Source organism: Scyliorhinus torazame, chromosome 29 (assembly GCF_047496885.1).
Source record: "Scyliorhinus torazame isolate Kashiwa2021f chromosome 29, sScyTor2.1, whole genome shotgun sequence".
Lineage (NCBI taxonomy): Eukaryota > Metazoa > Chordata > Chondrichthyes > Carcharhiniformes > Scyliorhinidae > Scyliorhinus > Scyliorhinus torazame.
This window is the reverse complement of record NC_092735.1, coordinates 16513229-16525562: the sequence shown is the minus strand read 5'-3', so window position 1 is coordinate 16525562 and position 12334 is coordinate 16513229. Positions and strand designations below refer to the sequence as shown.

Sequence of the window (12334 nt, the reverse complement as noted above, 5' to 3'; positions counted from 1 at the left end):
ATGGTCCTCTCCACCACTCCCATTTCCCCCTGAATTACAAGAGACAATTTAAAACAGATCAAAGAACAAAGAAAAGTACAGCACAGGAACAGGCCCTTCAGCCCTCCAAGCCCACGCCGACCATGCTGCCCGTCTAAACTAAAATCTTCTACACTTCCGGGGTCCGTATCCCTCTATTCCCATCCTATCAATCTTATAAAACCGCGTTTCTGTAACTCCACAATGTCAGCAAGAATAAGTCGAGTTAAGATGGAAGTGGCCAGTGAACTGGATCGTTGAACTTAAACAAACCTTGACCGAATGGTCAGTTTTGCAAATTAAGTTTTTAAAAAAATGTAACATTCTCAAATTTCAGGCCAGTCCGATTAACCCTTCCCTTACTCGGACAGTTGAGTAACACACATGCTGAATCCTGGAAACGTCCCATTCAAAGACATGTCGTTGTGGTAGCTTGTCTGAGAAAGGATGTACTTGGCTTAGAGGGAGTGCAGTGAAGGTTCTCCAGACGGATTCCTGGGATGGCAGGATTTAGATTAGATTTAGATTTATTGTCACGTGTACCGAGGTGCAGTGAAAAGTATTGTTCTGCGTACAGTCCAGGCAGACTGTTCCATACATGATAACTATAGGACGTACGATAAATACGCAATGTAAATACATGGACATGGACATCGGGTGAAACATACGGAGTGTAGTACTACAACGTCTCTACTTGCTACGGAAGCTAAAGAAATTCGGCATGTCTGGGGCATCAACTCTCACAAACTTCTACAGATGTGCCATAGGGAGCATCCTATCCGGCTGCATCACAGCCTGGTATGGCAACGGCTCGGCCCAAGATCGCAAGAAACTGCAGAGTGTGGTGAACTCAGCCCAACGCTTCACACAAGCTTGCCATCCTCCCATTGATTCTGTCTACACCTCCCGCTGCCTCAGGGAGGCAGACAGCATTGTCAGAGACCCCTCCCACCTGGGCTTTGCCATAAGACCATAAGACATAGAAGCAGAATTAGGCCACTCGGCCCATCGAGTCTGCTCCGCCATTCAATCATGGCTGATATTTTCCTTATCCCCATTATCCTGCCTTCTTCCAGACCCTTCCATCAGGCAGAAGATACAGAAGTCTGAAGACCCGCACATCCAGACACAGGAACAGCTTCTTCCCCACAGCTACCAGACTCCTCAACGACTCCCCCTCGGACTGGTCTGTTCCCTGTAAGAACACTATTCACCACACCCTATGCTGCTCTTGCTCATGTAATAGCTTTGTTTGGCCCCTTGTTCCGCACTGTAACCAATCACTGTTTGTCGATGTAACATTTGTCAATGTACTCTGTCGATTGTTCTTTTTTGTCTACTATGTACGTACTGTGTACGTTTCCTTGGCTGCAGAAAAATACTTTTCACTGTACTTCGGTACATGTGACAATACATTAAATCAAATGAAGAGGAGATGTGTGGAGAGATCAATTCAGCAAATAAAAGGATCCTTCTAGAGTCTGGTAACCGCAGAGAAGAAGCTGTTTATGAACCTGTTGGTGCGTGTTCTCAGACAGGATTGTTGTATGAGGAGAGGTTGTGTCGACTAGGCCTGTATTCACTGGAGTTTAGAAGAATAAGAGGGGTTAGAACAAAGAACAAAGAACAAAGAAAAGTACAGCACAGGAACAGGCCCTTCGGCCCTCCAAGCCCGTGCCGACCATGCTGCCCGTCTAAACTAAAATCTTCTACACTTCTTGGGTCCGTATCCCTCTATTCCCATCCTATTCATGTATTTGTCTAAATGCCCCTTAAATGTCACTATCGTCCCTGCTTCCACCACCTCCTCCGGCAGCGAGTTCCAGGCACCCACTACCCTCTGTGTAAAAAACTTGCCTCGTACATCTACTCTAAACCTATGCCCCCTAGTAATTGACCCCTCTACCCTGGGAAAAAGCCTCTGACTATCCATTCTGTCTATGCCCTCATAATTTTGTAGACCTCTATCAGGTCACCCCTCAACCTCCGTCGTTCCAGTGAGAACAAACCAAGTTTATTCAACCACTTCTCATAGCTAATGCCCTCCATACCAAGCAACATTCTGGTAAATCTCTTCTGCACCCTCTCTAAAGTCTCCACATCCTTCTGGTAGTGTGGCGACCAGAATTGAACACTATACTCCAAGTGTGGCCTATCTAAGGTTCTATAAAGCTGCAACATGACTTGCCAATTCTTATTCTCAATGCCCCGGCCAATGAAGGCAAGCACGCCGTATGCCTTCTTGACTACCTTCTCCACCTGTGTTGCCCCTTTCAGTGACCTGTGGACCTGTACACCTAGATCTCTCTGACTGTCAATACTCTTGAGGGTTCTACCATTCACTGTATATTCCCTACCTGCATTAGACCTTCCAAAATGCATTACCTCACATTTGTCCGGATTAAACTCCATCTGCCATCTCTCCGCCCAAGTCTCCAAACGATCTAAATCTGGCTGTGTCCTGTGATAGTCCTCATCGCTATCCGCAATTCCACAAACCTCTGTGTCGTCTGGTTATAATTGAAATGTATAAAACTCTGACAGGGTTGGATGGAGGGATATTGTTTCCTGTGGCTGGGGGGGGGGGGGGGGGGGGGGGGGGGGCGCAGTCTCAGGATGCAGGGCAGGCCATTTAGGACTGAGATGAGGAGAAAATCGCCACTCAGAGGCTGGTGAACCTTTGGAATTCTCTACCGCAGAAGGTTGCGGAGGCCAAGTCACTAAATATATTTAAGAAGCAAATAGCTAGATTTCCAGACACTAAAGGTGTCAAGGGGAATGGGTTGAGCGCAGGAGTATGGGGTTCAGATAGAGGCAGCACAGGAACATAGTGGTTAGCACTATAGCTTCACAGCGCCAGAGTCCCGGGTTTCGTCCGGGTGCTCCGGTTTCCTCCCACATGTCCCGAAAGACGTGTTTCTTCGGTAATTTGGACATTCTGAATTCTCCCTCTGTGTACCCGAACAGGAGCTGGAATGTGGCGACTAGGGGCTTTTCACAGTAACTTCATTGCAGTGTAAGCCTACTTGTGACAATAAAGATTATTATTATTATTATTGAATGGCAGGGCAGGCTTGAAGGGCTGAATGGCCTACGTCTGCTCTTATTCTCTGTATCTGAGCAGCACGGCATCTGTAGCTGGGCAGCACGGTAGCACAGTGGTTAGAACAGTTGCTTCATAGCTCCAGGGTCCCAGGTTCGATTCCTGGCTTGGGTGACTGTCTGTGCAGAGTCTGCATGTTCTTCCCGTGTCTGCGTGGGTTTCCTCCGGGTGCTCCGGTTTCCTCCCACAGTCCAAAGATGTGCAGGTTAGGTGGATTGGCCATGCTAAATTGCCCTTAGTGTCCAAAAGGTTAAGTGGGGTTACGGAGATAGAGTGGGGGTGTGGGCTTGGGTAGGGTGCTCTTTCTAAGGGCCGGTGCAGACTCGATGGGCTGAATGGCCTCCTTCTGCACTGTAAATTCTATGATCTATGCTAGTACACAATGAATCACAGTTTTGTTGAAGTTGAGTCAATCGATAGCAAATGCAGATAAACCAGCTTTGAATAGGAAACCTCCTCGGGCTGCTTTATCCATTTTGTTTGCAGACTAACTGATAAGAAATAGCACTGAATCAAAGATAGACTAAGGTTTAGAACATCCACTTGCAGGTATAACAATGAGACACAATGAGAATTCCACCAGCCCACAGAAACAAACTAACTCATCAATCAAGAAAACCAAATTACTGACGGGGCAGATTCAAGAAAATGCTCCTTAAATGGAACAGTGACAACACATTTCAAACACATTTAACTCGTTGTAAAGTGTTACAGAACAGCAAGGCTCTGAATGTGTTAAGTAAATTCGACTTGGCTTTTCTTTTAGTGTTTTAACTTTTATGTCATTGTGTTCTGCAGAATTGTGTGGATAGTCACATGGAAGGAGCGAGAGAAACGTATAATGTGGATTGAATATCTGTATTTGTAAAGATCCAGGGCAGGATTGACACTCGAGAGGCTGACAAGCTGCAGCCGCACACACACAATACACTCCCTACGCACATTCATCCCAGCCAACAAGATGGCACTGTGTGCGCTGGAGTATGCCCATACAGCTGATGGGTTGGCTGGGCCAGAGGGCACCTACGGGGCGGCCTGGGAGTCACCCATATGACCCATAACACTCCCTCAGCAGCCACGACGCCGGTCTCACAATTTTTAAACGCACAAGTGAACTGGGCCGTCGGGACTCGGCCCATCGGAGGCGGAGCATCGCGGAGGCCCCGGGGAATACCGGGTCGGGCCCGCTACTGACATACAAACGGCGTCCACTGTACGTGCGCTCTGGACTGCATTGACGCCGCTGTCGAGGTGACAGAGAATTGCAATTTGGCGTCAAATCAGCGCCCGCCACGATTTTGGCGTCAGAACCTATTCTCCGCCCAATCACGTTTCCCAATTTCAGCACCAGCCAACGGAGAATCCTGCTCCCAATATTCTGAGCTCAGAATAGTAACAAGTTTGAAACCACAAGTGTATGCTTTTGCAACCGCTACTTGTTTAATACACCTGTATCAATAATTCAATGGTTTTTTTTAATAAACAATTTTATTGAGGTATTTTTGGCATATAAAACAATGACATTGTATTGTACCGTACAAAAGGAAAAGCAAGCAACACATAGTGCAAACCACGACTCCATTCGCGCAAGGACCTGCCTAAACCACCCCATACTCTGCACTACCCTAGCAACCCCCCCCCCCCTTGCTGACGATTAATTCTCCGCGAAGAAGTCAATGAAAGGCTGCCACCTCCGGGCGAACCCCGATAGTGAACCTCTCAAGGCGAATTTAACCTTTTCTAGACCGAGAAAGCTCGCCCTGTCCGATAGCCATGCTTCGGTCTTCGGGGGCTTTGAGTCCCTCCATGCCAACAGTATTCGTCGCCGGGCTACCAGGGAAGCAAAGGCCAAGATATCGGCCTCCTTCCCGTCCTGGACTCCCGGGTCCTCCGACACCCCAAAGGTTGCCACCTCAGAACTCATTACCACCCCAGTTCTCAAAACCTGGGACATGATGTCCGCGAATCCCTGCCAGTACCCCCTGAGTCTAGGGCACGGCCAGAACATGTGCACGTGATTAGCCGGCCCACTGGCGCATCTGGCACACTTGTCCTCCAGCATAATTCAATGTTTTACATTGCATTGATTTGAGGAGAAAATTCTATCGAAGAGCCCCTCCTCTAACCCCCTTACTGCCATGATGTGCCCGTATGTAGATGATACCAGGCTTGTGATGTGGGACAGGGGTATAGATTTTCGTCTCGTGTTCAGGAAATGCGGATCAGGCCAGCTCCCTGCACATCGCCTCCTCACGCTCCTTCCACATTCTTGTCACCGAACAAGGTGGGCAGGCTTCAGCACGGCCCCCTCCCCTGGCAGGCCTGAGACAGCCCTAGAGGATTGTGGGTGATGCCGAGGTGGGCTGTTTAGAAGGCCCACCTCAGACCTGGTGGACATTGGCCCAGCTCGCCGCATCATTCTTGTCCACCCCCCCCCCCCTCCACCACCCAGCCTCTTACCCCTCACGTCCCCGCTCCCCTCACCCTCCCTCACTCAGCTCCCAGCACAATCCATGCCCCTTCATACCTCCCATGTACCCTCATTCCTAAATGGCCCATCCATATCCCTTCATAACCCCCATTCATCCTCCCATGGTCCCACATATCCCCATGCCCCCCCCCATGTGTCATCCATAGCCACTCACTGGGGACAGACTTCAGAAGCCATGCAACAGCAATGGGAAATCTTTGGCATGGATTTTTAAAAATCTCTAACAATCTACATAGTTAGTGCCCGAGTAGTGCCAGATTGATGCCAGGTAACTGCCCAAGCACTACCCGAGCATGACCCTCTCCCCCCCCCCTGAGTGCTGCACACACCTGAGCTTCTTGGGAGGTCTGCTCATCAGGTACACACCTTTGGCGACCAATTGTACTTCACACCACTCTCACCCCGCCATGCTTGGGTTTTTGAAATGGGGGGGGGGGCTGATTCCGGCCTAAGGGCATGATAATGATATGTTAATTTATTCTAATGATGTTCCCGGCATTGACCGTCGGGAAACGCGTCCCAGCACTGACAGGGGAGGGAACAGTCGCGTAGCGCTCTCACCCCACGTAAAACACGACTTTGCACTACATGCAATATTTTCCTCTCCTGTCGCCGAACCAACCCAACGCGAATGGGGCGGGGGGAGTCCCGGCCACAGACCACCCCACCAACGGAAAAGAGGGCGTCTTTCTACCATATCAATTTCTTTCAAAATCCCAATCACCCCAATCAAATCGGCCCTGACATTCTAGATTCCATGAATTAGGGTCACGCACCACCCCCCCCGGGCTGGCGCACAGCCAATTCCAGCCCCGCTTGGCCAAGAGCGAAACACGTGTGAAATTAGATGTTATTTTAAAATACACAAGGATCTTGGTGGAGCCCCAATAAACCGCAATTACCTGGTTTGTAAACTTAGCACAAATAACCTTTTATTATTTAACAGTAATATAATTAAACTGGCAAAAATGTAACTGACTACCTAATACCCCTTTCCCCACCTCCCCCTTTCCAACTCACCCTCACATAAACACACACACACGCACACACACATACCACATAGAGGGAAGGGGAGGGAAGAAAAATGATGAATAGGATAAAGGACCTCGGATGCACTAGTTAAAGTCTTTCAGGAATTCAAGCTTTTGCTTTTATGCTTCCTCCTCCTAAGGTTTTCTCTATCAAGGCTGCCGGTACTCCAGGGGGGGGCGGTTTAGCTTAGTTGGCCGGACAGCTGGTCCATGATGCGGAGCGAGGCCAACAGCGAGGGTTCAGTTCCCGTACCGGCTGAGGTTATTCATGAAAGCCCCGCCTTCTCACCCTTGCCCCTCGTCTGAGGTGTGGTGACCCTGAGGTTAAATCTCCCCCCTCAAAGGGGAAAGCAGCCTATGGTCATCTGGGACTATGGTGACTTTACTCACTTACTCCATGTGTTAAGAAATGCTGATCTCCGATACTAAACCAATAACAGGTTGTTTTTCAAAAATAAACTTCATTCATTTGGCCGAACAAATACATATACAATCCAAAACCAAAACATCCTTACAGTATAAAGACGTCATGATTCGTGAATCATTTTTTCACAATAAACAGTATCATGTAGTGTTCACTGTAATATACTTGCCTTTACATTCAAACATCTGGCCTGGGATACCCCGGCCGTCGGGATTCTGTGTTCCCTCCGGCAGTGCATCCCCGCTCGCGGGTTTCCCGACGGGAATGGGAAATCCCATTGACAAGCGGCGGGAAGATAGAATCTAGCCGCCAACGAACGGCGCGACACCGAGAAACACACGGCTGGAGAAACGAGGAATCCCGCCCCTGAATGTTTCTACGGAAACATTCAAAGCGAAAATAGGCGACATTTACACACAGGTTGCAAAATGCACAATTACATTCATTGCCAAGAAGTGACATTCGTTTACGTCTGCTCCCCATTGCCCTCGTGACAACTGCTCCCAGCTTTGTTCTATTCCCCGGCATGTGGTCCCGATCAATGTAAACGCCCGTTCCCGAAAACAAACCTTCTCAAAGGCTTCCGGCTCGGGGCAAACAGCAGTTTCCGGGCAGATCGAAGGTTGCCTCAGTGAGCGCGAACCAGCGAAATGCCGCAGGGGTCAGTCATTAAACCTGCCTCAATATCCCTGCCAGCGTGAGAAATGGAATACTGTCAGTGGTCCCAAATACCATTGCCAGGCAGAACATGAAGGCGGCTGAACCCGAGTGGCTGCGATCTAGCCACAGCGAGACAACACTGCCAATAACTCTGGTCTTTATATCTTTGATAAAACGTCCCATTGTAAAAGCATGATCCTTAAACCAAGCTAGGCTGAGGTAATGCAGACAGTAAGCGGTGTCTCCACTATGTTGTGTCACGAGCAGTTCCTTAGCTCGAGCTCGGAATCCACGGGACAATAGACTCCTCGACTTAGTTCTGACCTGCAGCAGATTTTTGTTTAACTCGTTAAAGATTTGTTAAACATCAAAAAATAGGAGTAGGAGACCATTCGGCCCTTCAAGCCTGTTCTGTCATTCATTACGATCATGGCTGATTATCCAACTCAGTAACTTGTTTATGCTATCTCCACCTATATCCTTCAATCCCCTTTGCCCCAAGAGCTATATCTAACCCCTTCTTAAAAACGTAATAATGTTTTGGCCTGGCAGATTCAACGGGCTGACCACACTCTGGGTGAACAGATTTCTCCTCGCGTTGATGTCTTCCCGGTAAACTTCTTTGACAATGACCCGCTCCCACAACCAGATCTGTCATTCTTTGCTGAGGTACCACTGAATTGGTTCAGGATGTGATCTGCTCCCTCGAAATTCTGCCCCCCCCCCCCTCTCTTCATTCCTCCTCGTTGTGGAGCTTGACCTCGAGGAATTCATTTAACCCGATTTATTGAGCTGCTCCAGTTTTCTGCTCGACCCTGGGGTCATTTTGCCAACCATCCCCAGCTGGTCTAGTTGGAATTTGTAAGTCTCGAGCTCCCCTCTGCTAAGGACGGGTGAAATCTGAGGCGTGAGGTTGGCTGGCTGGGTTTCGTGGAGTCTGGGTTGCCTTAACACTCAGAAGCGGGCCTCCTTCTGTCGGACTTTCTCCACATCTTCAGAGGAGGAGCCTTGCGTTTGACACCCTGTTGATCTCCGACATTTGGTTTATCCTTTGGTTTTGTCGATGTTTCTTTCCTCGCTGAACTTTGGTTTCGTGCCCTTGCTATTGACCACCTTCCATTCGCCAGCGTCAATGTCTTGTCAATTACATCGTTACGGCTCAGAGAAACATGTGACGGGTGTTCATTGTCTTTGAGTATGGGTAAATAGGGGATGGCCCGGACACTGGGTTGAGTGGGAGGAGAGCTGATGGACCGAACAAGTCAACAAAACCGCAGCAACTGACTTGGGTCTTGTTGCCATCCTGTACCATCACCCTTCTGTGGTCCCATCACTACAGGGCGGGGGGGGCACCATTCAGCATTTAATCAGCTCACCCTGCATGCGAGACAAGTTTGTTCTCAGTTGTCCCTTCCGTTTCCCATAGTTACGCAGGGGAAAGGCGAAATCGGTTTGCATTTCCAAAACAAAGGCAAAAAATAAAACTCCGATCATTTCTTCCTTCAGCACAGCAGACGGAGGAGGAATCGAATAATGACGGAGCTGTAAACTTCCAAGCACTCCATCTCGAATGCTTTGGGCAACATTTTATGACAGTTTTAACACCCCAAAGAATGTCCCATCTCCAGTTAAGGCAATGTGGGCTTGGTCGCGTGGTATTATGAGTTCAAGCTGATCGCCCACCTCAAGCTTGGCAATGCCAGCGGTGAAGCAGGAATTGTTTGGACAGCAGGCGGGCATGTTTTGGATACACCGGAAGAGGATCACACTCTGTGACTCATTGCCGACGATGCTTGCCTTTATCCTTTTGATGAAATGCCCCATTGTGAATGTATCGTCCTTATACCACACTTGGCTGTAAACCAGAAAGTAACCAGTTTCTCTCACAGAGATCTTATCACCCGTTTTCTCAAGGGCACCTCCTTTACGCAGGCTGAGAATCCATGGGATAGTTGTCTCCTCGACTTGGTTGCGATTTGCAAATGGCCTCCGTTCAACTTGACAAGCTTGTTGGTGCCTTCCGGCGATGCATTTTTGGCAACGGGTCGCTCTGACCACTGGCCTTCCTTCATTCGTCGCAATCAGCTGCACAAACGACTGCCTCACGGGTTCAGGAAGCGACCTTCCCCCTCGGAATCTCACTTCCCCCGCTGCGGGTTTGTCTCGGCTGCTGGGGGGTGATCCCGCGCGAAGCCCGCCGGCCTGACCCGCTAGCCGGCTCCAGTTAGCCGCTTGCCCCTCGGTTCCTCGCCCCAGCTGGTCCAGCCGGCACTTGTACCGCCGCAGCTCTTCCCTCATGGACGAGATCTCCGCCTTGAGGGCGAGGACGTGGTGCAAGGCCACAGCCGCCACGGAGGCGGAGAGCAGAGCTGCCAAGGTCAAGACGCAGGCTGAGTAGATCAAACATCGGTGGGCTACGTCGATGCCGGTCTTTTCTCCGTCCGCTTTCATCTTAGGCACTTAATTCCGCTTTCTGACGGAAACTGGTGCAGCAAATCCAAATAAAGACTGTGCCATTTCCTGTCAGCTGCTGTTTGCGATTCTCAGCATTTCACATTAATATCAATTTTATAATCTGAAAGGACTTGTTGCAGACTGCAGCAATGCAAGTTCTGAAAATAAGTGTGCTGAGAGCAGAACTAGATTATTTAGAACAAGAGCAGACAGGAAAGCTCATTTCTACATCTGATTTGGTCTCCAGGTTAGACTCTTTAAAAAATATGGTAACTATCGACATGTGGGAGGGTGCGAACCCTGATCAATAGAGAGAAGGCAGAGTGGATCCCTGAGTTGGAGAGTCAAGACCTACCCAGCTTTTCTCTGTGCCTGTACATAGTTACATTCGCTTGAAATGAAAATCGCTTATTGTCACAAGTAGGCCTCAATGAAGTTGCTGTGAAAAGCCCCTAGTCGCCACATTCCGGCGCCTGTTCGGGGAGGCCAGTACGGGAATTGAACCGTGCTGCTGGCCTGCCTCGGTCTGCTTTAAAAGCCAACGATTTAGCCCAGTGTGCTGTAGCGCAACAATTACTCACTCAAGCCGAGAAGTGATGAAGTCTATCGAGGCTTTATTAAGCAAGACTTGTTCCCCCAGCAGCTCAGTTACAGAATGCGGCTGCTGGGAGAACTCGAGCTCTCATACTCCGCCTTCAGGGCGGAGCAGCAGGCGGCAGATCCAACCAGGATCCGGGACCTGTCAGCCAATAGCCTCTCGGCTTCACAGGTACCGTACTACCCCTAATACATACCACCACATGTGCTAAACCAGCTTACTGTTAAGACCCCCTTTCTGTTGTGACTGGAAGTCTCCAGTTTATTGTTTCTGTTACGGTGGGCACGAATGGCACGAGGATCATCAACAGGTCTCCCCGTGGGTGTCGTGGAATATTAAACGGGCAGAAGCTCCCCCAACAGGGAATGCCCAGCGGGAGCTTAAAACTCCAACGCACACCGGCATTTCCGTCGGTGCCCCGAGCTTGGACACCTGTGTTGTTGCTCTGGAGAGAGTGCAGAAGAGGATTACAAGAATGTTGCCAGGGCTGGAAAAGTATAGTCAAGAGGAGAGATTTGCAGAGGTTGGCCTTATTTTCCTTGGGACAAAGACGGCTGGGTGGGCGACTCAATTGAGGTGGACAAAATTATGAGGGGAAGAGATAGAGTGGACAGGACAAAATTGTTTCCCTTGGTAGAGAATTCTAGAACCAGGGGTGGCACAGATTCAAGATAAGAGGCTGAAGGTGGAGAGGGGACATGAGGAAGAATTTTTGGCGCCGCGGGTGGTGGGGTCTGGAATTCGCTGCCCGGGTTGGTGGTGGAGACAGAGACCCAAAACTCTTTTAGAAAGTACCTGGATCGGCACCTTGAGCGCTGTAAGCTACAGGGCTATGGAGCTGGTGCAGGAAGGTGGGGTTAGAAAGGACACCTGGGTGTCCTCGGGCTGGCATGGACTAGATGGGCCGATTGGCCTGCTACATGCATTGGCTCTTCTATGGTTCTATGGTTGGAACACAGCTGCGGCCTTTTTCGTTATGGCAATAAAGGGGATTGTTATTGGAAGACTGACCTTGGCGGAGATGTGGGCACAGTGGTTAGCACAGTTGCTTCACAGCTCCAGGGTCCCAGGTTTGATTCCGGCTTGGGTCACTGTCTGTGCGGAGTCTGCCCATCCTCCCCGTGTGCGCGTGGGTTTCCTCCGGGTGCTCCGGTTTCCTCCCACAGTCCAAAGATGTGCAGGGTAGGTGGATTGGCCATGATAAATTGCCCCTTAGTGTGCAAAATTGCCCTTAGTGTTGGGTGGGGTTACTGGGTTATGGGGATAGGGTGGAAGTGTTGCACTTGGGTAGGGTGCTCTTTCCAAGAGCCGGTGCAGACTCGATGGGCCGAATGATCTCCTTCTGCACTGTAAATTCTATGTATGTCTATGTATTACAGCCTCGAGGCATCGCATCTGCCTGACCTGGCCAGCCACGCCCACATCCCATGAATGAATTAAAAGAAAATAAGAACACAAGGCAGCAGCTGGTTAAAATGTGAAGAGAACGTGCCAGCCAAGGTGACGTGATGTAGAGGTGCACTGTCCCTTGAAGTGAAATGCTTGTGTTGTATCT

General features: G+C 49.6%; 1 protein-coding gene across 1 annotated transcript; it reads right to left on the bottom strand.

Moving 5' to 3' along the window:
* Nucleotides 1-8472: 8472 nt before the first annotated feature.
* On the bottom strand, nt 8473-10178 carry LOC140403735 (tumor necrosis factor ligand superfamily member 13B-like). Its single transcript, XM_072491896.1, has one exon. It carries the CDS (start codon nt 10176-10178, stop codon nt 9315-9317), a length of 864 nt encoding a protein of 287 aa, XP_072347997.1. The 3' UTR covers nt 8473-9314.
* Nucleotides 10179-12334: the final 2156 nt, after the last annotated feature.

Coding starts and splice junctions, on each gene's coding strand:
- LOC140403735 (XM_072491896.1), bottom strand. CDS start 10,178: ATGAAAGCGGACGGAGAAAAGACCGGCATCGACGTAGCCCACCGATGT.